Raw genomic sequence first — 23,737 nt, forward strand, 5'->3', positions numbered from 1 at the left:
TAGAAAGAAGCCTGTTTCAGTTTAAAGTAACAGTAAATTGTCATGATCATCAGAGGTCATTTAGTCTTGGATCTAATCAAGGAGATTGTCCTTGGGGTCTGCAGTTTGCTGGTTTGCCAGTCATCAGTTAGTTTATCCACTCACCACTTTAATCAGCATCTCATGAAATCCAGCATCCCTCCCCTATCTTGCCTTTTTACTGCAAAGTGAAGGTGTGCCAACAAAATCAGCTCGATGACATATTATAAAACAGAAGTACTTTATCAATAGTACGGTCTGCTAAATGACTAAAATGTAAATGTATTGCCCTGGTCTCAGCCATGCATGCACTCTTAAGACTACAATCCTTGTGAAGACTCAGGAGAAAGTCATTTTCTCTGCCTCAAATAAGAAGTATACAGCATCTGACCTTTCATATGACATGCCATATCTAAGCCTAGGACGACTTTACTTAAAAGTTACATAATTGCACGAGTAATGCATGTCTTAATCCCTGTTAAATCGAGTAGTTAAAGAATGATTCAATTAATTCATTGAATGACTCAATCACACACGCCAGTGCCGCGCGGGGTCCATTTTGTGGCTTTATATGGTGCACTGATATTGGTTGTAAGACATGACATGGGCTTTCAAAGACAGCTTGTTTTTTACCATGTGTCTAATGAGGTGAAATCCGTGTGAAGCGGCCATCTGGTGACGCCGTCGCGATGCATGGAACAAGTGGCATCGCCAGTAATTATGCCCAATTTAATCCTCTCAACCGCTGACCTATTCAATATCATTAACATGTTTAACATAACACATTTGTCTTAAATTGTGGTTTTCGTTACAGCATGAAATAATTTATTTTAAGGGATATGCTGGGAAGACCACAATAGGCTATAGCCTTTAAAGACTATTGTTGCTAAAATTGTTAAACGAATTGAACAAAATAACGTGTAAACCACTAGGCAAAAAGGCATAGCCTATGTGTTTTCAGATCGTAATGAACTAACATGTAGGCTAAACAACTCTTTATAGGCCTTTCATGCATACATTAACGCACTGTTTAATGCATCATCAGGTGACTCCAATTAAATCCGTACTTTTATCTCAGGAAAATCCATTCTATTCCCAAACATTATGAGATTATTATCTGTCATTGTAAAATAGCCATAGTCTTCATTTGTTGTGTGAAATACTAGGGCTCAGTTGAAGACATCGCCAATGATGCTGCTGATGTCTAACTGCGCGGGTAAGCGCACGCCTGAGATGTACAGTGAGGGCGGGGTTACGCATCAAGTATGATTTCTCTTGATAAATCTTGCTAAATTTTCTCTTCAAGCAGCTGGGGCATGAATTGTATGCTACATAGGCTGTTCGATGTACTGAGGATGAAGAAGCAACCATATTTCTCCGAATGTGACGTTCTCTTTTTGGGAAGCCATTCGATTTTTACAGTATTAGTTACACTATTTATTTGTTATTGACCCATTGTTAATTATATTCCCTGCATCTTGTCAACATTATCAGTCATTATGTCGGATACCGAGGATAATCAGGATATGCTACCGAGTTTGGTCGAGCAGATAGTCCAGCGAATAACAGCGGGAGAGGTAAGTGAACGTCAGATATGATTTATGGAAATGCAAGATCTGTAGCCTATTGTAGCCACGCTGCCATCTTCAGCATGGTGTCGGCTAGATCAAGGTGTGTAGTCTAGGTGGAGAGGAAGGATGCTAAAGGTTTTGCGCCGTCCTTTGGAACGGTATCAGGGACATAAAGATAACACGTGCATGAAATATGGGCTGCTGTAAAATTCACAAATGTGTTTTTTCTCCATGTAATCTCCATTTTAGTCCTATATTTTAGTTTATCATTCTATAGGCTGCAAACAAATGCCCTGATCTCTTATATCAAGATTATGTAACTCCTCATAAATCAAGATATTGAATTTAAATATACAAATTAGGCTTTGCAGGATACCAAGGGGTTGCATAGAGAATAGAATGCCAAAAGCATGCTAAATTGCAGTCGTAAGAAATATTGTAGGCTTTTGAACAAGATAAGTAGGGGAATAGACTAGACCTATGAACATCCATTATTAATGACCATAATTTGTGTAAACAGCCTACTCCTACCAATGTAATATTTGCATTTGGGGCTAACTTTATTTGGACAATGCACCATCCATGTGCAAACATGTTTCACTACTAAACGGGTAGGGTAAGCTTTAGGCTATTTACACAAATTAGCCTAGGCCTACTGTTCAAGCCACTCATAATTAATATGGCACTTCATGGACTATCGAAGAATAATAGTGCTATGACTGAGTGCACGATCTACACAGATGTCTCACGTTTTGAGTGTGCAACTGGCATGCTGACTCCAGGAATGTCCACCAGAGCTGTTGCCAGAGAAATTGAATGTTTATTTCTCTACCATAAGCCGCCTCCAACGTCATTTTAGAGAATTTGGCAGTACTTCCAACCGGCCTCACAACCGCAGACCACGTGTTTGGCATCGTGTGGACAAGCAGTTTGCTGTTTTGAACAGAGTGCCCCATGGTGGCGGTGGGATTATGGTATGGACAGGCGTAAACTACGGACAACGAACACAATTGCGTTTGATCAATGTTAAATTTGAATGCACAGCGATACCGTAATGAGATCCTGAGGCCCATTGTCGTACCATTCATCCGCCGCCATCACCTCATGTTTCAGCATGATCATGCAAGGCCCCATGTCGCAAGGATCTCTACACAGTTCCTGGAAACTGAAAATGTCCCTCAATACTCACCAGACATGTCACCCATTGAGCATGTTTGGAATGCTCTGGATTGACGTACGACAGCGTGTTCCAGTTCCCGCCAATATCCAGCAACTTTGCATAGTCATTGAAGAGGAGTGGGACAACATCCCACAGGCCACAACCAACAGCCTGATCAACTCTATGTGAAGTTGGCAAATAGTGGTCACACCAGATACTGACTGGTTTTCTGATCCACGCCCTACCTTTTTTTAAGGTATCTGTGACCAACAGATACATATCTGTATTCCCAGTCGTGAAATCCATAGATTAGGGCCGATTTTACAATTATTTAAATTGACTGAATTCCTTATATGAACTGTAACACAGTAAAATCTTTTTAACTGTTGCGTTTATATTAACAGTTACAATTTTGGTAGTGCAACAATATAGCATCTCTCACGTGCGATTTTGAAACGTTGCAAACCTCAACTTTTGGTCTAGTGAAATCTGATCCTATTGCCCTCCCTGTCTTTTGAATACTCCGGGTTGCCGCATTGTTACTATGGTGATTTCAGTGTCTCCACCCCGCCCCACACAGCTTGGCTGTCCCTCATTGCTTGAAATGCAGCAGCCTTTCGACTGTTGCTGATTCACGACGCGCAGTCCCATCCGTAGCGTCTAGTCACGGTGTTTAATTCATAATCGACTCGACAGCGCTCGTGATTGCACTAGTCGGCATCTTCAACATACGTTGGATACGTTTTAACAAGCCAAACAACCCTATAAATATATTAATTCATCATGTCTGCAGTCTCGCGACGTAACTCAATTTTGCCGGTAAGTGACTAGCATATGTACTAGTTTTAATATTACAAAATGATATGAAACATCCTCGTGGAACGTTACTGATTCATCATTGCCTTTTACATTTCAAATGGCGGGGTCGAAATTATATAGGCTAGTTTTTACAGCAATAATTCACTGTAAAATAAGGCAATGGAAGTTTCTGAGCTACCTATTTTTGAGGAGGGAGAGGCTATACGGACACGCCGGTGCACACATTGATGAAGTATGTCGCGCAGCTCAGAGTTGAGTGGAGACGAATGGATTTTGCCATGGGGCAGAGGAAAATGTGCAGTTTTATAGCTAGTATCATGCTATTCTACATTTTGCCATGAGGCTAAGAATGTTGCTTTTTTAAAGCTAAAATATAGGTGTTGACTGTGATAAAGGCACTGGATTATGAGCTTTCTTGTTTGTTAAATGAACAAATGAAGTAGGCAGTGCCATGGCGCATATTCGGAAAGTATTCAGACCCCTTCCCTTTATCCACATTTTGTTACTTTACAATCTTATTCTAAAATTGATTAAATATTTTTTTCTTGTCATCAATCTACACACAATACCCCATAATGACAAAGCGAAAACAGGTTTTTAGATTTTTTTGCAAAAAAAGTATAAAATAAAAACAAAAATACCTTATTTACATAAGTATTCAGACCCTTTGCTATGAGACTCGAAATTGAGCTCAGGTGCATCCTGTTTCCATTGATCATCCTTGAGATGTTTCTACAACTTGATTGGAGTCCACCTGTGGTAAATTCAATTGATTGGACATGATTTGGGAAGGCACACACCTGTCTATATAAGGTCCCACAGTTGACAATGCATGTCAGAGCAAAAACCAAGCCATGAGGGGGTGTGGCTTTCAGGTAGTTATTTTTGGCCACCTATCCCGTGAGAGTAGGTGTCATTCCACTTAATCTGAATGTCATTCCAGTGCACTGCTAGCTATCAATTGTATATGATGGTGTTTGCATGTGTAGGAAAACAAATACCATTATTAGGTCAATAATGTCCCGTTTTGAGAGCATTACAAAATATATATATTAAAATGTTTTGCTCATCCCACTTGATTTTTATTTAGACTAGGATAACAGCCTACACAAGAAATCACTTTTAATATTGGTATTTGGTACTAGTAACCATCTGGATGTCACCGTGATACAGTCTACTGCTCAATGGGGGAGAGTTTGCGCTGCAAGCCAGTAATACAACGACACGGGGCACAGTGTCCTTCGTTCCCGCTTGCCGCAGTAAAGAGATGGAAGTAGCTAGATAGTGTAGCCAATATCAGGCCAGGGTGACAGCTAAAGCACATTTATTATAGGGATTTTCACAGAAAATATACAACTACGGCATTAACGTCTACATTTTTGTAAAAACAGAATGATTCTGAACACGCTCCGAAGTCCCAACTTCGGCAGACAAGTTCCTAATTTTCGCAGAAGTTTCTAGCCGCATCTATAAATTAGATAGCTGGGAAGGGCTCATCAGGACGACTGACTGAACCGAATCCGTTCGTCTCCACTCAACTCTCGCTGCTCAACATACGTCATCAATTTGGGCACCAGGTGTGTCCGTATAGCTTTTCCCCTTTGAGGAATTGCTTGCTGTAACCATTTTTGCCTCAGCTAACCAACAAGCTGATGCATGAACTAACGTAACTATGTGCATAGCCTAGCAGTGTAGAGCTTACATGTAAAAATTGTGTTTGTATACGAAAAATCTAACGGTTGTTTACTTCTAGGCCTTTAGGGGGAAATTGACCTGTCTCAGGCACAATACAATGAAGAATGTGTCCATTATGTAACTGTATGCCTAGTCTATCAGTAACAAAACTGGCCTCTTTCAAATGAAATGTTTAAAAAGCGTTTACATAAGCCTATGTATGTTACTGTTGGCCAGCGTTTCCCAAATTCGGCTGGTGGACGAGACTAGCAACCGCACCGTTTCCCAAACTCGGTCCTGGGGACACCAAGGGGTGCACATTTTGGATTTTGCCCTAGCAATACACAGCTGGCCCCAAGGGGTGCACAGTTTGGTTTGATGATGAGTTGCTGTTGCTAGTCTCGTCCACCAGCCGGATCCGTCTCTGTTGAACCGGTATGCAATTAGCCTGGGGATAAGTTTACTGTAGACCTAATAGTGCTGTCGGTGTCCACACCAGGTCCCTATCAAGAGTATTGAGCGGGAGCTCATTTGTCCGATCTGCAAGGAGCTGTTTACGCACCCCCTCATCCTGCCCTGTCAGCACAGCGTTTGTCACAAGTGTGTCCGAGAGCTGCTGCTATTGAACCATGAGGATTCTTTCGACGCAGGCTCCGAGTGTTCCCTCCCTGGGAGCCCAGGGCCTCGATCCAGAGTGCCCTCGCCAAGCATGGAGAGGCTGGATAGGCTTGCAAGATCAGGTAAGTTTGGGTTTGGCCATTCATCATCAAGCCTATGTTGTGACGAGGGATGTCAATCTGGCAACATCACATGCAATTTGCAGTAAAGTTCTACGGACATGTCATACCCAGTTTCATCTTTCACGTGTATTTTCCTAGTTATTCTCTGGGTTGTAGAATGAAAGACACCACCACTGATCCCACCCTGTTTAAAATCATAATGTTGGATGTTCATACAATTCCTTTAATCTCATTACGTTTTGAGATGTCTTATTCAAACTCGACAAGTTTATTCAAGTCATCACTTTTGTTCTGTCTAATTCCATGCCCTTAAAGCATGCACTTGCAAAAAAACTTTAAATTATAGGTTTATTGTGGATATTTTGATTTAGTAATGCCAAGCAATTTCTTAACACAGAATGCCTATCATTTACACCACCTTGATAGGATGACAGGCTTGAGTTATGTACACATGTCAGAACAAAGCACGACTATTATCCCACTAAAGCATTTAAAACGCTTATGAAATAACGTTTTGGTGGGAGGGGGAGGTTGTTACAATATTCATTTATTTTGGTTCACCCCCAAAAAATGTGCTAAGGGAGACAGAGAATTCAATGTCTAAATCCAAGGTGTAAACAGCATGGCGTGAGACAAGGCAGTCTTTCACTTAATCATAAACTAGTCACTGACCACTCCAAAAACACAGCTGTGGAACCCACAGCCCAACCAATTCACATTTGCCCGAACCTGAATGTGCCCATTCTTCATGTCCAGGTCCACATCTATTAACACAGTGGAAACATTCAATGCTGTTTAGAAAAAGAGCTATAGTTATAGAGCTGGTAATAAAATAATACATCCTTAGTCATCTTAAGAATCATGCACTTCATTTCAATCCCCTTGGCGTTAGTAACCATGGTACTTTTGCAGCGGATTTAGTAAACAAATTTCTTATAAGTACATTGAAGAAATCTTAAAGGACATTATAAACATACATTTAAGTAAAAGTCTTAAATCTCTGACAGCATTTAACTAAAGGTTTCACCTCTGCTGATTGGATGTCAGACCAGTGGTGGTCATGGTGACAAAACCTGCCTGCATGGAATGAATGAGGGATTAAATGAACTGAGCCCAGGGCTATATTTATCAGTCAAGTGCTATAAAAGCTAACAAAGGTTTTGTTACTGGAAACTCAATGTTTTCTTCACCTTGTTTTATTAGGATTCGGACTAGACACTTTTGTTGTTTTTAGAATGTTAAACTCAATGTACATATAGATGTTTTGAAATCTGTGAATTCACATATTGTTTGACCAAAAACTTTAAGAAAGCCATTTCTTTTAAGCACCATGTTATTGTGTGTTAGCACTTGTCCACTGTCATTGGATGTGCATCAGGTTTGACACCACTTCTGTTCACATACTGTATATGTTAATTGTTGGTCTCACTTCACTTCTTTGTCCATTGCTTGCAGCCACACTGCAGAGAAGGTCGTTTGGGAGGAGAGGTAGACGCGGGTTCCATTTTTTGAATAGCTGTAGTAGTGAGTACAGTGTTACAAGATCCCCCGTGAACCCCAATTTAACTGTTACTCTACTGTACGTAACCACACAACTGACAATAGGCCCCCTGTTGCTGTTATATAGCTGATTTGGTAGACGTGGCATTCTAGCTTTTAAAAAAGTCTACTGAGCAAAGGCGCAAATGTATAGTATGTCCCACCAATTTATGTCTGCATTTGGAGATTTGTTTCTAGCCTGGTGCTTTCAGGCTTTAGTGCTCTGCTTTCAACACGTGGATGTCTTACAAAGTAGGTTGGAGAATGAGAGGGAGAGCTACAGCTCTGGACGGGATGTGAGTCAGAGAGTGGAGAGCAGAGGGAAGCGAAATGGCTCAGAAGTTACCTAGGAGTTGGGTTTAAAGTGGAATTTCTTAATGCCTGGGCAAATGAAGAGGGGTCACCCCTCCCTGTAGCCTCTGAAGTACCCAGTACCTTGTGGAGGCGAGTAGATATACTTTTAGAAGAGGCAGGGGACCTATTTCTATGTTACAAAACACAAGATGATATTTTGTTTAGACATACCAAGATTCTCTAGACTATGCTGCCTCAACCTTCAATGTCACTCCTACTGACAGGCTTGCCCCAGTGAAACTTTTATTGCACCACGGTTCAGTTATAGAAAATGATGTTTTAGACACTCATGTTTGTAGAGATTGCTCATGGCGCACAAGCCAATGTTCTCATCAACTTGTGCTAGTTGATGGGAGAAGACCCTATAGCACAATGCCAAATAAAACAGTGGTCTTAATGATGCTTTAGCAGACATTTGTCTTTCTTTTTTTTTTTTTTATGTTGAAGTGCTCGGTAGATGTTTTAAAAACGGTATGCCATGATAATTATCCTCCTGACGCTAGTGAAAGATTCCCCTCCATTATAAACACTGCTTCACGAAACACCTCTCCTAACAAGTGCAGTTGTGTCCCTTTCATAGAGGTCAAGTCTTAAAAGAACCCTACAGATTTCAGTCTAAAAGCCATTCATCTTGACAGTATATTCTTCCAAGTAAAAAGGTAAAGAAGTTAAAAACGTGTAGGGAAGATTAACTCCACTCTATAAATGTATGTTCCTACCTTGTACAGTATTTGGTTTATTCACATACTCCTGGCAAGATTGCTTGCATCCCTTTTGTAATGCAGTCCTGGTTATGGCGATGGGGCTGTGTCGCATTGTGATGACTCAAACCGTGTTGTTAATGATGTGGTTCTGTAGGAAACGTACCCCTTTGCCCTGCCAGAATGGCCTTGCGATGACTTGTCAGTTTCTGCCCTGAGCTCTTTCCACTGCAGCAGCAGGGCAACGTGCCTCAGCCTGCTACCGTACACCTTGCTGCAGACACGCTGCTGCAACCCCCTCCCTCCCTGACCAGCACACCCACCTAGCCTAAGTACACTGTCCTTTTAATCCCTGACCTCCCCCATCCGCTTCAGTCCAGGACACTTGGCCCCCACCTCATCAATTTCCATCCCAAGACCCTCCAAAACACCAAGCCTGCTCACTCACTACTCCATCAGCATCCTCAGTCTCCCATCGCTGCATGCCATCACATACATCGGCAGACATGTTTGTCACGCATGCTTGCTTTGTACCCACTGCATGTCTGTGTGTTGCAACTTTTTTTTGCTTGCCATTTTCCTTTGTACATTTCATGCACAAGGTTCTGCTGCTTGCATTCGTCATGTGTGTCATGAATGCCTTTCTCTTATTTTTTTAATTTTTAATTTTTATATGCAAAGGGTTTGTAGTCTTTCTGGATAATAATGCTTTACAAGGCATTTATGGTTGTGAGCGAGTGTTCAGATATATTGAACTGGACAAATCATTTAAAAAACACATTTCCTCTGCAGGAAGCCATTTTGCTGGAAATCGATATTACTCTCTCTTACCCTTTGGTTGATTGAGTCGAAATTTCGGTTCTGTTAGTGGGTTTCCCACCTTTTTACTTTGCACCTGATTTGTAATGGATTTTACGTGAATCTGTTTGTGTCCAGGTCACTGTAAACACATGCTCTTCCTATCTCTTGTGTTATCCATCCATGTTGTGTGAGAGACTATGTAGTATGAGCTGCCCGAGAAGGACCCGTGTTTGTTTCTGTAGGACATTGACCGTGTGTGTCTGCTTGTCTGTGCAGTCCCACCCTTAGTTTTTCTGTGATTGGCCCTCTGATGGCTGTTCTGTCTGTCGTATCAGGCTCTATCTCCTCACCGGGATGGAGGCGTGGCTCTGTGACCCCCCGCATCACCACCTTCCCGTGCCCGGGTTGCCAACACGACGTGGACCTGGGCGAGCGGGGCATGAGCATGCTCTTCCGGAACTTTACCCTGGAGAGCATCGTGGAGCGCTACCGGCAGGCGGCCCGCGCTGCCGTGGCGGTCATGTGCAACATGTGCAAGCCGCCCCAGCAGGAGGCTACCAAGAGCTGCATGGACTGCAAGGCCAGCTACTGCAACGAGTGCTTCAAGTTCCACCACCCCTGGGGCACCCCCAAAGCCCAGCACGAGTACGTGGGGCCCACCATGAACTTTAGGCCCAAGGTAGATACCATTTACCACGTGGGGGGGGGGGGGTTGTTTATCTCGACCATGTTGCTCTGCTGTTGATTTTAGATTGCAGGGATCAGCTCATGTTATTGATGGTGGACGATCATTGACGAGTTGATTGCGGTAATAATGCTGCGTTCAGAGATGTTGACTGGACTGGTCCTTACCGGCTCGCTGTTGTTGGTTTAATTTCGACTGACAATAAATCTTATCTCTGCTAATAAATAGAGAGATGATTGAAAGGAGAGAGAATGTAATCCAGTATTGACTCACTTATGTTTTGGTGTGACGAGTTTGCGATTTGAAAATGGCCACTAATCCAGTGTGTGCTCATGGCCATCCAGGTGCTGATGTGTCCAGAGCACGAGATGGAGAAGGTGAACATGTACTGCGAGGTGTGCCGGCGTCCGGTCTGTCACCTGTGCAAGCTGGGAGGCTCCCACGCCAACCACAAAGTCACAACCATGAGCAGCGCCTACAAGATCCTCAAGGTACTGTATGACGATAACGATGTCTCCAACCATTCACTTGACCTGACTAAAACCTAACCGGGTTTATTTACTAGGAAGCAAATGGGGAGTGAACTACCTGAATTTGTTAAAAAATAAACACGTTTTCATTGCAAAACGTTTTCGGTTGCAAAATGTTTTGCTACAGTGTGTACTAATGAATACACCCCAGGAAGAAAGTGTGTTAGAGTTTGGAAGTTGATGTTTACCCAACTGGCCAGTGACTCCGTTGTTTCTCAGCGCCCTAATGAAATATTGATCTGTGACCTGTAGCTGTACTGAGTGGCACGCGTCCACATGATCAGTTTTCCTTTGCGAGCAGTGGAATCCACGTGTGTGTTGTCATCAACATCAAGCGAACCTCGTCTCCCCTGACCTAGACTAGACGGAGGTCAATCAGCCACTGAAAACAGAGGGACTCTGTGTCCTCTGGCTGTAATCTAAAAGGCCTGTGGACACGGGCACCGGGCCGGTCTCATCCATATTTAATGCAATCATTTGTAACTTATAATGTTCTAACTATTGAGCATTTCTGCTAATGTTCTTTGTTGTTATTACACCAACAGGAGAAGCTATCAAAGGCTATCCATTACTTAATCAGCAAAGAGGACCAAGTGAAGACTCAAATTTCCCACCTGGAGGTGTTGATCAATGAAACCGAGGCAAGTAGCTGTGTTGACAGAGTTAAACTAGTCCTGTGTTGTCTGTGATGGTCTGTTTACATGTCTGTTATGTCCAATAACAAAGGGACATTCTGTCTGCACCGAGAAGGAAGGTCACTTATGCCTTTATATGTATTTGAATAAACAAAGGAACGTATACTAATTCACATGAATTCCACTGCAGAAGCATTTGCTCTCGTCTGTACTGTATTATAATGGCTTTTGTCACTGTCTTGTTTTCATTTGTTGTAATAGTACGTCTATGCTACCCTTGTCCCAGATCTGTTTGTGCCATCATTCCACCTCCTTGTCATGTCAAACTCTTTGGCATGACATAGGAGGCATGATGTGACATGATTGCACAAACGCTGGTCCCTACGCTACTTCAATGCAGTTGTAGGTTTCAATGAATTGTTGCGCAACATATCTCTTACTTCTACAGGAGAACGGCCAGTTGGCGGAGCGTCGGACCAACGAGCACTTTGAGCGACTGTTCGAGACCCTCCAGGAGAGGAAGTCTGAGATGCTGCGCTCCATCGAGCAGTCGAGGACACGGCGTCTGGACCAGCTCCGGGGCCAGGTGGACGAGTACCAGGGCATGCTGGAGAACAGCGGCCTGGTGGGTTACGCCCAGGAGGTCCTCAAGGAGACGGACCAGTCCTGCTTTGTTCAGACTGCCAAGCAGCTGCACACCAGGTCAGCCTCCCTCCAGCCCTGACTGCCACTCCCAGTTCCAGCACATTGTCCTCTGTTATGGATAGTATACAATGGCAGAGTAGTGACTGCCTCACAAAGGTTACCGTCATCAGTTGTGGTAAAGGCTATTGTCTAATGGTGATATAATATTACCATTGTTTATAAAAGGGCAGTAATTCCAAAGGCCTCCATTCTTTAAAAAAACAAAGGGCCCATTTTCAACCTCTTTATTACAGGCCTTAACGGCTATTTGATCATGGTGACTATTGCCATGGTCATTTCCCTGTGGCAACTCTGGACCTCTAAGTTTTTAATGGGGATTTGGGCCCTGTTATTTTAGTGCTGGAGAATTCAATCAGCTTATGTGGGTGTGGTGAGTGTGCCAGATATCCGGTCAGCCCATTTGTGTGGCTGGCCAGGTACATTTTCCAAGTGAGAGATTGGAACGACGAGGTCTTGTTTACATTCCCCATTTCCCGCTCTAGCTCTAATCCTGCTTATTGATCTCCATTAGTCAAAAAGCAGCTTTAGGACTTTATTCCCGCTTTTACTTTTAGGAAGGCTGTGACATTAATACACACACACACACACACACACACAGAAGTCTCCCACGCTCGTTTATCTTGCCCAGGAGATGATTTCCACTCCGCTCTGATGGAATGGCCTCTTGGTAGCGTGTAGTGTTCACTACAAAGGGAATAACTCTGCCATTTTGTGCCCTTTCACTCCAGGATCGCGAAATCCACCGAGACTCTGAGGACATTCCACCCTGTGGCCGACCCCTCCTTTGACGAGTTTGTGCTGGACACTTCCAGAGAGGAGACCCTGCTGAAGGAACTTTGTTTTGGTGGAGGTAAGTAACAATGTATACATACATCGTAATGGAAGCCTAAAACTAAATTTGTTGACACAATCCTCATCTGTCCCACACTAAGTCACCTCAACCTGTCGGTCACTTTCACCTCCTCCTGAGCTCTGCTCTCTTTTTAGATGCCAGCCACCAGAAGCCCTTTAATTGAATAAGCCGGTTACACTCCTGATATACACTCAGGGATTTTGCCACTGAGAGCATTTCAGGGCTTTTTCTGGTCCACTGCTTTGCATAGACTCTCACGTCCCTTTGCCACGATTAAAGAAAAGGACACTGTGAGGCGGGCTGGATATAATTGTCTGCCCATGAAAAGGAACTGATTTGATATGTGCATATTAAGTAGGGGGAGCGTAACCCAGAAAGTAAGCAGAAGGGGATTCATAGACTGTTATCTACCTGTGGCTGTGTTCTTAGAATGAGCTCCAGCCGTGCTCCCTCCTGCTAGAAGTATTACTGACCATAAAGGGCTCTGCTCTGTCACGCCATAGTGAGACTGAAAGGGTCATATGAAACGACTGTATGTTGCTTACATATTACAAATACATCCAAGTAATCCATTTTCCCTCTTTTGTGGGGAAAGCTGCTTGAAAGCCCTTGAAAGGAAGGCCATTGATTGATATGGTTAATCGAAATGGCAGGAGGGTAATGATGCACTCTGTCTGAGAGGAGGAAGCTCTCAGAATTGATGCCCAGCTGTAATTGAATTGATGGTAGACATGAAAAGAGCAGAGGATGCAAAACTGTCTCCTCTTTAACAAATGCCTTGTCAGTCTTCATCACCAAAGTTCACAGTTCCACAAATATCCCCTCAAGAGTCGACGTAAGTTCAACCCTGCTCATCAAGATGATGTCATTATAATGCCATTCTGGAGTCTTCCAAATTCACACTGGCTCCATATTTGAATGTGTCCCACTAGTTGAACCATAAAGGCATCGTGTTGTGTGTTTTCTCCCTTCCTAATCCAGCCCAGTATAGTCTGAACTCACGGCCAGTAAGTAGGAAGGAGACGTCTCTGTTTAGTGTAATGTTTCTCCCTCCCGTCCCGGCTGTAGCCTGATAAATAGGCTGTTTCTCTGAGAAGAGCGGCTCTCTCGGGCCGGGTGCCGGCTGGGTATGCAGGCTGCCCAGTCCTCTCTGCGGCACCCTCCTCAGCCCTGATCCGATTCTATGGGACCCTAGCTGGATCCGGCTGATGCTGTTTGTGACGGGAAGCTCTGTCTAACAGTGAGAGAGGGGGAGAGCGCGAGAGAGGGTTTTGCAAAGTGCTTTTCCTGGCAATGTCTGTGTGCGTAAATGAAACCTTTTTAAGAGCTTCTCTCACTCTTCCTGTCTATTGTCTGTCTACTTTGAGTTCAGTCTCATCTCTTGTCGACTCCATGCCTTTACAGAAACTTATGCGCTTTCATAAACCAATGTGTTGAACATTGATCACTTTGTGGCTAAATCAAGTTTAGTGTTTATTTTTCTATATTTCCAGACAAATTATTTTTAATGAATAACCAATACCATTAAAAATAATTTCTAGCATTAGTTTGTATGGGACGTTCTTGCTCTGACTAGGCTTACTTGTCTAAGGCTTGCTTACTTACTCCTGTTAGTTTGTCGATTAGAGAAAAACATATGAATTGGCTGCAGACGAATTACACTTTAAACTGACCCCTCCCTCTGCCATTTACCTTTTCTCCTCCCCTCCCTCTCCAGTCCCTGACCCTCCCATCATCGATCTGTCCCGCAGTCGTGTCTACAACGAAGGCCTGGTGTGCTGGCAGTTGGCTGAGGACACCCTGGCCACAGACCACCAGGTGCTGGAGTACAGGAGGCTGGGTGTCGAGCAGGACGAGGAGGAGGGCGGCTGGCGCCCCACAGTCCCGGTGTACGGCCCCAGCACAGTGGTGTGCGACCTGGAGGCCGACAGCCTCTACTCGTTCAGAGTCCGCAGCTGTCGCAACTCCATCTACAGCCCCTACAGCCCAGAGGTCACCTTCCACACACCACCTGCCCCTGGTAGGCACCAGGCACTGATGATGTCATACACACACACTGATTATGATGATGTAATATTCATGTGGACGGTAGGCACTGATGAAGAGAGAGGTGGCCCTGGGCCCTTTACCAAAACAGTGACCGACTAATAATTTCAAGCTCTACTGGAATAGCAACTCAAAACAAATAAATACTCCGCAATCATTTAACAATGATTCAATGCCATTTTTCAAATGTAGGAACTGGGAAAAGCTAGTATACTGTACTGGGCTCTATAGCAATCATCTCTAATAGGCTGTGAAAGCAGCCCTGAAAGTTGGATGCTAATTATCCTAATTACCAAGAAATACGTCTTATTATTTTCTGTCTTACGCTGGCATCCCGCCTGTGTTGGGCTTCAGGGCTGAAGTTAAGCTTATTATTTTATTTATCTTCCCGAGTCTGTCGGTATTTAGCAGTCGGATCCACGGAAGATTACAAATTGACAGATGCTCGACTGCTCGAGTGAACTGTGTGGATAAAATACAGTTGATTGTTAGGAAGCCGCGGTGGGTCGGTCATTCATTTATCATTTCTGCGACCCGTCTCCTTTGTTGAATCGCAGGAACACTCGCCTTTTGAATTCTTTGTTTGTTTCAGACTGACTGGGCAGAGTTGCGATGCAGCCGAGGCCCGGAGTTACAGTACATCTGCTTACAATTTTCAAAGTTTCTTCCTCCGATGGTTCTAGGCACTTTGAATAGCAATGCCATGCCATCTGTAGAGCACTCTAGGGGTTGATATCACTTTAATTCCTCAACAGTCTACTGAATTGGACAGAGTCCCCCATCCACCCGTCCATCCTAGCCTCCATACATATGGACAATGGCTGATCCATTAGGATTTCATTGAGTGTTTATTCTCCCCTGGCTCATTAGTTTGCTGTAAACTGAGGCTGGAAGCTGGGTCCACTATAGATGGAAGCCCAGTGATGGGACTGGGAGCCCACATTCCTTTGCTCGGACTGTGGGGACGTTTAGCAGTGGGATGCAGAGTGCGTTAGTAATGAGGTGGAATTCTGGGTCAACGCTGGCCTCAGACAGACATTACAGTAGCTTCAACACGCCTCCTATCAAAACAACAGTCAGTGTAGGCATAGACTTGAATCATTACTGTACGACCATACATTTGTCCATTTCTTATCCTTTTTAATGAAGGTTATCTTTAGGATGACTCAATTCAATTAAGTTTGTTCACACAACAAAGGCTAGTATTTTTGCCCTCGTTTTTACGGGATCGTCATGAATAAATACGAATGAATCATCTCATCATACCATGGAGACAAAATGCAATGGTTCAATTCACAGGCATAATTATATTACTTAAGTGTATAGTAATTATTGCCTTTGGCGTTGTAACTATTTTTAGCATATTTTTATGTTCAGCAGCAGATGTGACCTAGAAAATAATTTATAATGACCTTATTTGAGAATTAAGAAACCATGCATTGTTTTGTATATCTTTCTTCACATCTGAAAATGTAGCGTTTTGGAAATTTGGTAAATTCCTTAACTTTGTTTCATTACTTGAAGATCTTTATAATGGCGCCCTCATGTGACACTTTATGAAAGTCCACCTTTTCCTGGCATCCAGAGATGAGAAGAAATGTGAAATTCTATATGCGGCTGACTGTTCTTTTTTTTATCGTTTCTCTCTCTCTCTCTCTCTCTCTCTCTCTCTCTCTCTCTCTCTCTCTCTCTCTCGCGCTCGCGCTCTCTCTCTTTCCTGTAGTGTTTGGCTTCCTGTTCAACGACAAGTGCGGCTTCAGCTCGGAGCGGCTGACGTTGAGTAAGCGGCGTGACTCGGTGGAGAGTGCGGCCGGCATGGCCTTCCTGCTGGCTGCTGAGCGTGTGCAAACGGGCAGCTACATGGGCCTGGATTACATCATCGGTGACACGGGCATCTCTCAGGGCAGACACTACTGGGCCTTCCGCGTGGAGCCCCACTCCTACCTGGTCAAGGTGGGCGTGGCCTCTGATTCCAAGCTGCTGGAGTGGATGCACAACCCCCGGGACACTAGTAGCCCCAGGTAAACCCCACTTCCTCAGTCTTTCTCTATTACACACTCACTAAGGATCAGGCCTGAGTCACAAAGAAGCCTGTGACATAAGAAGCATTAACCTGTGAAGGGCTAATTCACGGACCATGCCTTAGTTTCTCAACAATTCATTAAAATATTTATGTTATTACCTACTTTGTGGGTTTACTGTTATGTATATTTTAACAGGCTTCCAGATAATGACGAGAAACACTCAGTGTGTCAGAGTAGTGGGTAAGAGCGTTGTGCCAGTAACCGAAAGGTCGCTGGTTCTAATCCCCGAGCCGACTAGGTGAAAAATCTGTCGATGTGCCCTTAAGCAAGGCACTTAACCCTAATTGCTCTGGATAAGAGCGTCTGCTAAATGACTAAAATGTAAAATGTATAATTGAATGTGTTGTAATTGTAGGCTGATTCCGTTATCTCTCCCAACTCCAGGTACGACCACGACAGTGGGCACGACAGTGGCAGCGAGGACACGTGCTACGATCTGTCCCAGCCCTTCACCCTGCTCACCGTGGGCATGGGCAAAGTGTTCATCCCCAAAGCGTCTCTCCCCTCCGCTGCCGCCGGCAACGACCACGGCAACCGGGTGCTGCCCATGCCCCAGCGCATTGGTGTGTGCCTGGACTACGAGGCGGGCCGTGTCTACTTCTACGATGCAGACACCATGAGAAGCCTTTACGAGCGGCAAGTGGACTGCTCCGGTACCATGTACCCCGCCTTTGGCCTCATGGGTAGTGGCAAGGTCCATCTAGAGGAGTTCATCACGGCAAAGCGACTGTCGTATATGTGAGATGCTGGGCCTTCCACACACCAAAGGGTCTCGCTCTCTCAACACTTGCCTTTGAGCTCAAGTTCCTCTCTGTCTCTGCTTTCAGTCAGGTATATTTTTGTAGTGGTTTGTTTGTTTGTGTATGTACGTACTATTTCATTTTATTATTATCATGCCATTTCTTTGTTTTAATGAACACCTATTTATGTAGTAAAATGTAGCCAAGAGAAACCCGAAGAGCCTTGCAGCTAGTCCTACTCCTGTGCCTTTCATGATAAATAGGTCTTCTAGCAAATGCTGTAATTTGTCTAATAATAACTGGTCATCACTTACAAGGGTGAGAGAGTGTCACAAGGACCCCTTGGTCGAGAAACATCGCTACCAAAAACTGAGACGAAACGTATACCTAATCAATGTCCTTTGACAAGAGTCACGGTCAACACCAGTTGGCTAGACCACATTCAATTTGGACACATTCTCTCACAGGTGTTTATTTTGTATTTATTTGATTGCATAAAAAAAAAAAAACACCCCTTGTACATTCTCTCACTACTTCAATGCAGAGCACATTTATCTGAATTGTAACACTAGGCATTCACATACAGGGTGGAATTCTAATGTAAATCATGCATTGGTGTCAACTTTTGGAAATGTGAGTTGACACGGGCCGATCTCAAGTTCTCACCGATTAGTTGTTAATCACAAAATGTTGACATGAATTAATTAAACTCTCACACGGCTGTCTCGATGCAGTTGTTCAACAGCAGTGAATGTTTTCTTTTTAGCACCAAGAATGTGAAACCTCAGAAACCCCACAGGTTCTCACTACACACATTCTTCCAAGTTCCTTTCTTAACTACTTCATATTAGAAAATTATACAGAATTGACAGCCAGTTGTTACGCTAGTTGTTGATTGGCTCTTGAGAATCAAGAGGGTGCAGCATTTCAGAACGTTCAGATAGAAAATATATTAAGTCAACCGATCAGAATCTCTTTACTCTAGAAAAGGGTGTCTTTTTGACTCTATACATTACTTTGATCTCATTCTGCACGTTTCACCCTACTGAATACACCCCTGGTCAGCTCTGGCTTTCCTACATGGGTTTCTGGACAGGAATATCTGTAGATCCGGTCATGTTTGTGTTTTGTTGAGGGTAAGGGTAATCGGTGCGTGTTTTCTCAGGTTTGTGGGCCCTTATGCTACCTACCTCCTGTCAGCCCTGGAAATCCTTTTAAAACTATACCTTCCTCCTCGGAACAGGACTTAACTTTCCTTTGCAGCTTCCATAAATACATTACAATTTTATTATACCGTAATATATTAGCCTTTAAGATTGTTCATATCCAATAATAAACTGGAATTAACTTTTTTTCATTTTAACCTCGATGTACATATCTAGTGTGACATTTTCCGTCAAATAAAACCTAGATCTGCAATTTATTCTCTGTTTGTATGTGCTGTGAAGTTTCTTAAGGCTTAAAGAAACTTGAAAGATTTGGGTAATTGGTGGAAAATTGTAATTGGAACTAGATGTAATCGTGTCTGACTGAATTTGTGAAGTGAGCATTTAAAAACCGAACACACACATCCCCCTTTCTGTGTTTGATGTGTTTAGGTCCATTTGAGTGTAGCGTTTCCTAGAATTTGTGGTGTTATTTGGTTGTTGCTTATCTGAATCATATAAGGTCATGTTGAGTAACAACATAATCTGTCGTTTTAAACTGAATTCCTATTTACTTTCAAATTGGTGCGCATAATTCAGAGTAATTCTCTATAATTTCTTTTAGGGCACAACACCTCTACCTGTTCCTTTTGAAATGACTGGAACACCTTTAAAAAGTCTATGCACTTAATTAACAGGTTCAGGGTTGTTTATTCATCACAGAATGCATTATTATATACAGAACAAACTGAATGTCTCGTAGGTTAGGTGTTTGTGTTAATTTGCTTATCTTGGGTCAAGTCACTGGTGGCCACAGCAGCTGTGTCTTTCACTGTCGATGTATGGTAGAGGTTTACTATAGTGCGTTTATTCTAGCGACATATCACTGCTGATTTTTAGAAAAGGGAATCATATGGCTTTCAGTAGTAAGTTAAACCAAATATTCTGCAGACTCTTAATCTAATGGTTCGAGCTAGCACTTTAAACTGTAGTGTGTATGCATGCCTCTCGGCTGTGCAGGTCTGTATGAATTGGTGTGCAATATTACGTAGACTGCGGGAAGTAGACCTGTTGTATTCTCCTACTGTAAGTAATGGGATGTGATGTTTGCTTTCTGTGAGTAAATGCTTTAATGAACATGAAGCTTTGTCGGTCATCAGATTCTTGAAATACTAAGCTTTTTTTATTTGCTGTTTGGGGATTTGTATGAAATAAACTAGTGTGTTTTAAACCAATTGTTCTCTCTATTTGTAGGTGTGTGTATTTATACCTAATTGTTTTCACTTTGAATATGGTTTTGCAAACAGAAAATGCTAAATGTTGATAATCCATGTCACATATCACTCTCCTGGGAATGGGAGTAGTAGGGCATGGAAAACTGGAAAACGAAAATAATGCATATACATTTGCATACACAGACTCCTCCCAATGCCATGTACCTTTTCTCCTCCCCTGTCAGACCACTAACCACCCATCATCATTAGACAGCATGTGATGCTACTGCCTCTACAGATAAGGTAAGATTATCTACCCTTACAAGAAAGTCCTAAAGGTCACCTACACAATTACTAAACAAAGGCAAGAATTCCTGCAGGAATCCTGTATGATTGATGAAATCCTGCAGGAACTAATTGATAGGACTCCGGCTTAATTGGCCTTATCCTGCAGGAATGTAAAAGATCCTGCACATCCAGGCCAAAAAAATGACATGGTATTCCTACAGGATCAGCTTCATTTTTTCAGGAGGCCTGTAGGGACAGAACCTGCAGGATTTTTGTTATTCTTGCAGAACATGCTATTTCTACAGGAAAATGGCAATGAAAATCCTGTGAGAATATTTCTGCAGGAAATGAGGCACGTCAAACTCATTCCACGGAGGGCTGAATGGCTGCGGGTTTTCACTCCAACCTTGTACTTGATTGATGAATTACGGTCACTAATTAGTAAGGAACCCCCCTCACCTGGTTGTCTAGGTCTTACAGTTTTCCCCAATTGTTTACACACTAAAACTGTCCCATGAGGCACAATGACCCAAACCTGTACCTCATTTAGCAGAACCATACACCAAATCTGCAATACTACTGGCACATGTTTTGCTTTACACTCAGATTGCAATTCTATAACAAACATTTGGCAAAACACAACACACAATTCTCTACCTTTGGCACAACCTTCACAACTAAAATATATTGTGTGCAAATGAAAAGCAACACTGTTCAACAAGCTAAGCTCAATTACCAATTGATCACGTTCACTCTTCTCATTTGCAAACACATTGCGTAAATGTTCACTTTGCAATCAGACTTTTGGTATGGATAAAAAGGCTACAGGTGAGTACTCCTGTGTTTGGAGGACAATGGAAGAAAACTTAGCAGACAGAGGTGGAGGTGGAAGTGGAGATGGAGGAAGACCTAGAACAAGGAGAGTAATCTCTGATGAAATTGGCGTGACTGTGGTGGACCATGTGGTCAACCATGGTTTGACTGTGAGAGAAGCTGGGCAGAGAGTGCAGCCCAATCTGAGCCGCTTCACCGTAGCATCCATCATCCGGACATTCCAAAATGAGAATAGGTATGTACTGCAGACATTGGACCTATCTACTACTTACTTATACTACTTGACAGTAGTACAACATAAAACACAGTAAATAAAGACTGTAGATTCCAATACATACTGTAAGGGGAAACAAAGTAAATGTTTCATGTATTACTGTATGAATGAAATTGGGAGCTATACTACTTTGTAACATGTTTATCTTGTATACTGTATGCTATTTTGTTTTTGTAGCACTGAAAGACGACCACCATGTGGTGGTAGAACGCATCTATTTACAGACGAACAGGAGGCTGCCATTGTGCCAATGGTAGTTGAAAATAATGCCTTAAGACTCAGAGAAATCCAACAACAGATCATTGAAAACCCTGCCATAACATCAGAGTGAGCTTATCAACCATAGCCCGCATCCTTAAGAAACGCCATCTCCGGATGAAGAAAATGTAGAGTCCCATTTGCAAGGAATTCCCAAAGTGTGAAGGATAAACTGTACGAATATGTGCAAATAGGTAATTTACTAGTATTACACTCTTGAAACATTTGAGACTCATTGATATTGCCAGCGAACTTTACTATACTGCAATTAAAGTATTTACTGTCATTTCAGAGAATCATGGAGTTGGATGCAAGTTCCATCCCCCAGGAACTCCTATACATGAGGCTGGATTCAATTTAGCAAAGATGAGGAGGAGAGGAAGGAACATTATTGGTCAACCCGCCATCATTGAGGTACCTGGCCAGCGCTGGGGAAAAGTCGCCATACGCGCATCAATGAGCCACAATGGGGTCTTCCACAGCCATGCCACCCTTGGACCATACAACACTGCCCATGTCCTTCATTTTGGTGGTCCTCTGTAGCTCAGCTGGTAGAGCACGGCGCTTGTAATGCCAAGGTAGTGGGTTCGATCCCCGGGACCACCCATACACAAAAAAAAATGTATGCACGCATGACTGTAAGTCGCTTTGGATAAAAGCGTCTGCTAAATGGCATATTATTATTATTATTATATTATTATTTCCTGAACACCTTACATGACAATCTTTTTCAGCCAGAGCAGAGAGGGCCAGGTGATCCTGAGCAGCAAATGGATGTTCTAATTTGGGACAACGTGACTTTCCATCGTGCTGCTCAGGTCCATAACAATTCTCTATCTCCCACCATATTCCCAATTTCTCAACCCCATTGAGGAGTTGTTTTCAGCATGGCAGTGGAAGGTGTATGATCGCAAACCCTATGAACGTAATGCCCTTCTCCAGGCAATGGAGGAGGCCTGTGGTGACATTCCAGCAGAGTCCTGTCAGGGGTGGATGTGTCATGCCAGAATATATTTCCCCCGCTGTCTGGCCAAGGAGAATATCGCCTGTGATGTTGATGAAAATCTGTGGCCGGACCAAAACAACAGATATGACTGATTTCTGTTTTTGCAATGGAGTATTTGTTTCTTGACTTATGATTTGACTGTATTTTGACAGTTTCTTTATCTATACATTTGATCTAACATACGGTACAGTAGTACAACTAGGCCTATTTTTCTTCCTTTGCATATGCAAAATATATTTACTGTCTGCATTTTTACTGTATGTGTGCTGTTTGATATGTATTGAGTAATGTTGAAATATAAAACTTGTATTTGTGTTCCTTTCTTGTTTGAGTACACAAACAATATAAAGTATAACAATCTTAGTCTTTACACTGAAATAGGTTCTGATAGTAGTGTTTTGAATATGTCACATTAGTGTGATCTCGGTTGTCACTAAGTTAGATTCAGTTGTGTGTGTGTCATTTGTATGCTGAGTTTCATTTTGCGCAGGGAGTACATGATTTTGATTGCTGTGTTTCATTTTGCAAGATGTCTTTGGGATTTGGGGAAATTGGCTAACTGTTTTGAGTACCTGAGATGTAGTTTCAGCAAACGTGTGTAAATAATTGGGAAAAACTGTAATTGAAAGGAAAAACTAAAAACCTGCAGACACTCAACCCTTTGTGGAATGAGTTTGACACCCCTGCTGAAATGAACTATTTTGGGCAAATTGAGATGTCTAACAATGTTTTGAGTAATGTTGTTGTTGGAAACAGTAGTTGGTACCAGAAGACTGCAGCAGAGGACCCATTTCCCCAGACGGCAGCAGAGGAGAGGGACTGAGAAGGCGTCAACCCTTCATCTCTGTAAGGCAAGGGGAGATTCTCAATTGGAAAAGTCAGTCCTCTCCTCAACTCCTCCGTCCTCTTGTCCTCCATGACCCGGAAACGATAAGTGGTTGAGTGCTCGGGGCGAGTATCAATTCGTTAATAGATGAACAGAGGAGCCTGCTCACCACCTCTATTACCTGATGATCAAGAGTATCCTTATGACGTCTAGAACGGAAGTGTTTTAAAATCCGCCA

At 43.0% G+C, this 23,737-nt stretch overlaps 1 protein-coding gene across 1 annotated transcript; it reads left to right on the forward strand.

Moving 5' to 3' along the window:
* Positions 1-3,531: 3,531 nt before the first annotated feature.
* On the forward strand, positions 3,532-20,026 carry LOC311144637 (E3 ubiquitin-protein ligase TRIM36-like; the record flags this gene model as incomplete). The annotated part of the gene is made up of 10 exons (XM_084180685.1): positions 3,532-3,567; positions 5,741-5,981; positions 9,712-10,055; positions 10,406-10,552; positions 11,137-11,232; positions 11,675-11,928; positions 12,660-12,781; positions 14,502-14,804; positions 16,554-16,851; positions 17,299-20,026. 10 exons carry the CDS (start codon positions 3,532-3,534, stop codon positions 17,654-17,656), a joined length of 2,199 nt encoding a protein of 732 aa, XP_084036811.1. The 3' UTR covers positions 17,657-20,026.
* Positions 20,027-23,737: the final 3,711 nt, after the last annotated feature.

The sequence above is a fragment of the Coregonus lavaretus genome (assembly GCF_964263955.1).
Source record: "Coregonus lavaretus genome assembly, chromosome: 17".
Taxonomy (NCBI): domain Eukaryota; kingdom Metazoa; phylum Chordata; class Actinopteri; order Salmoniformes; family Salmonidae; genus Coregonus; species Coregonus lavaretus.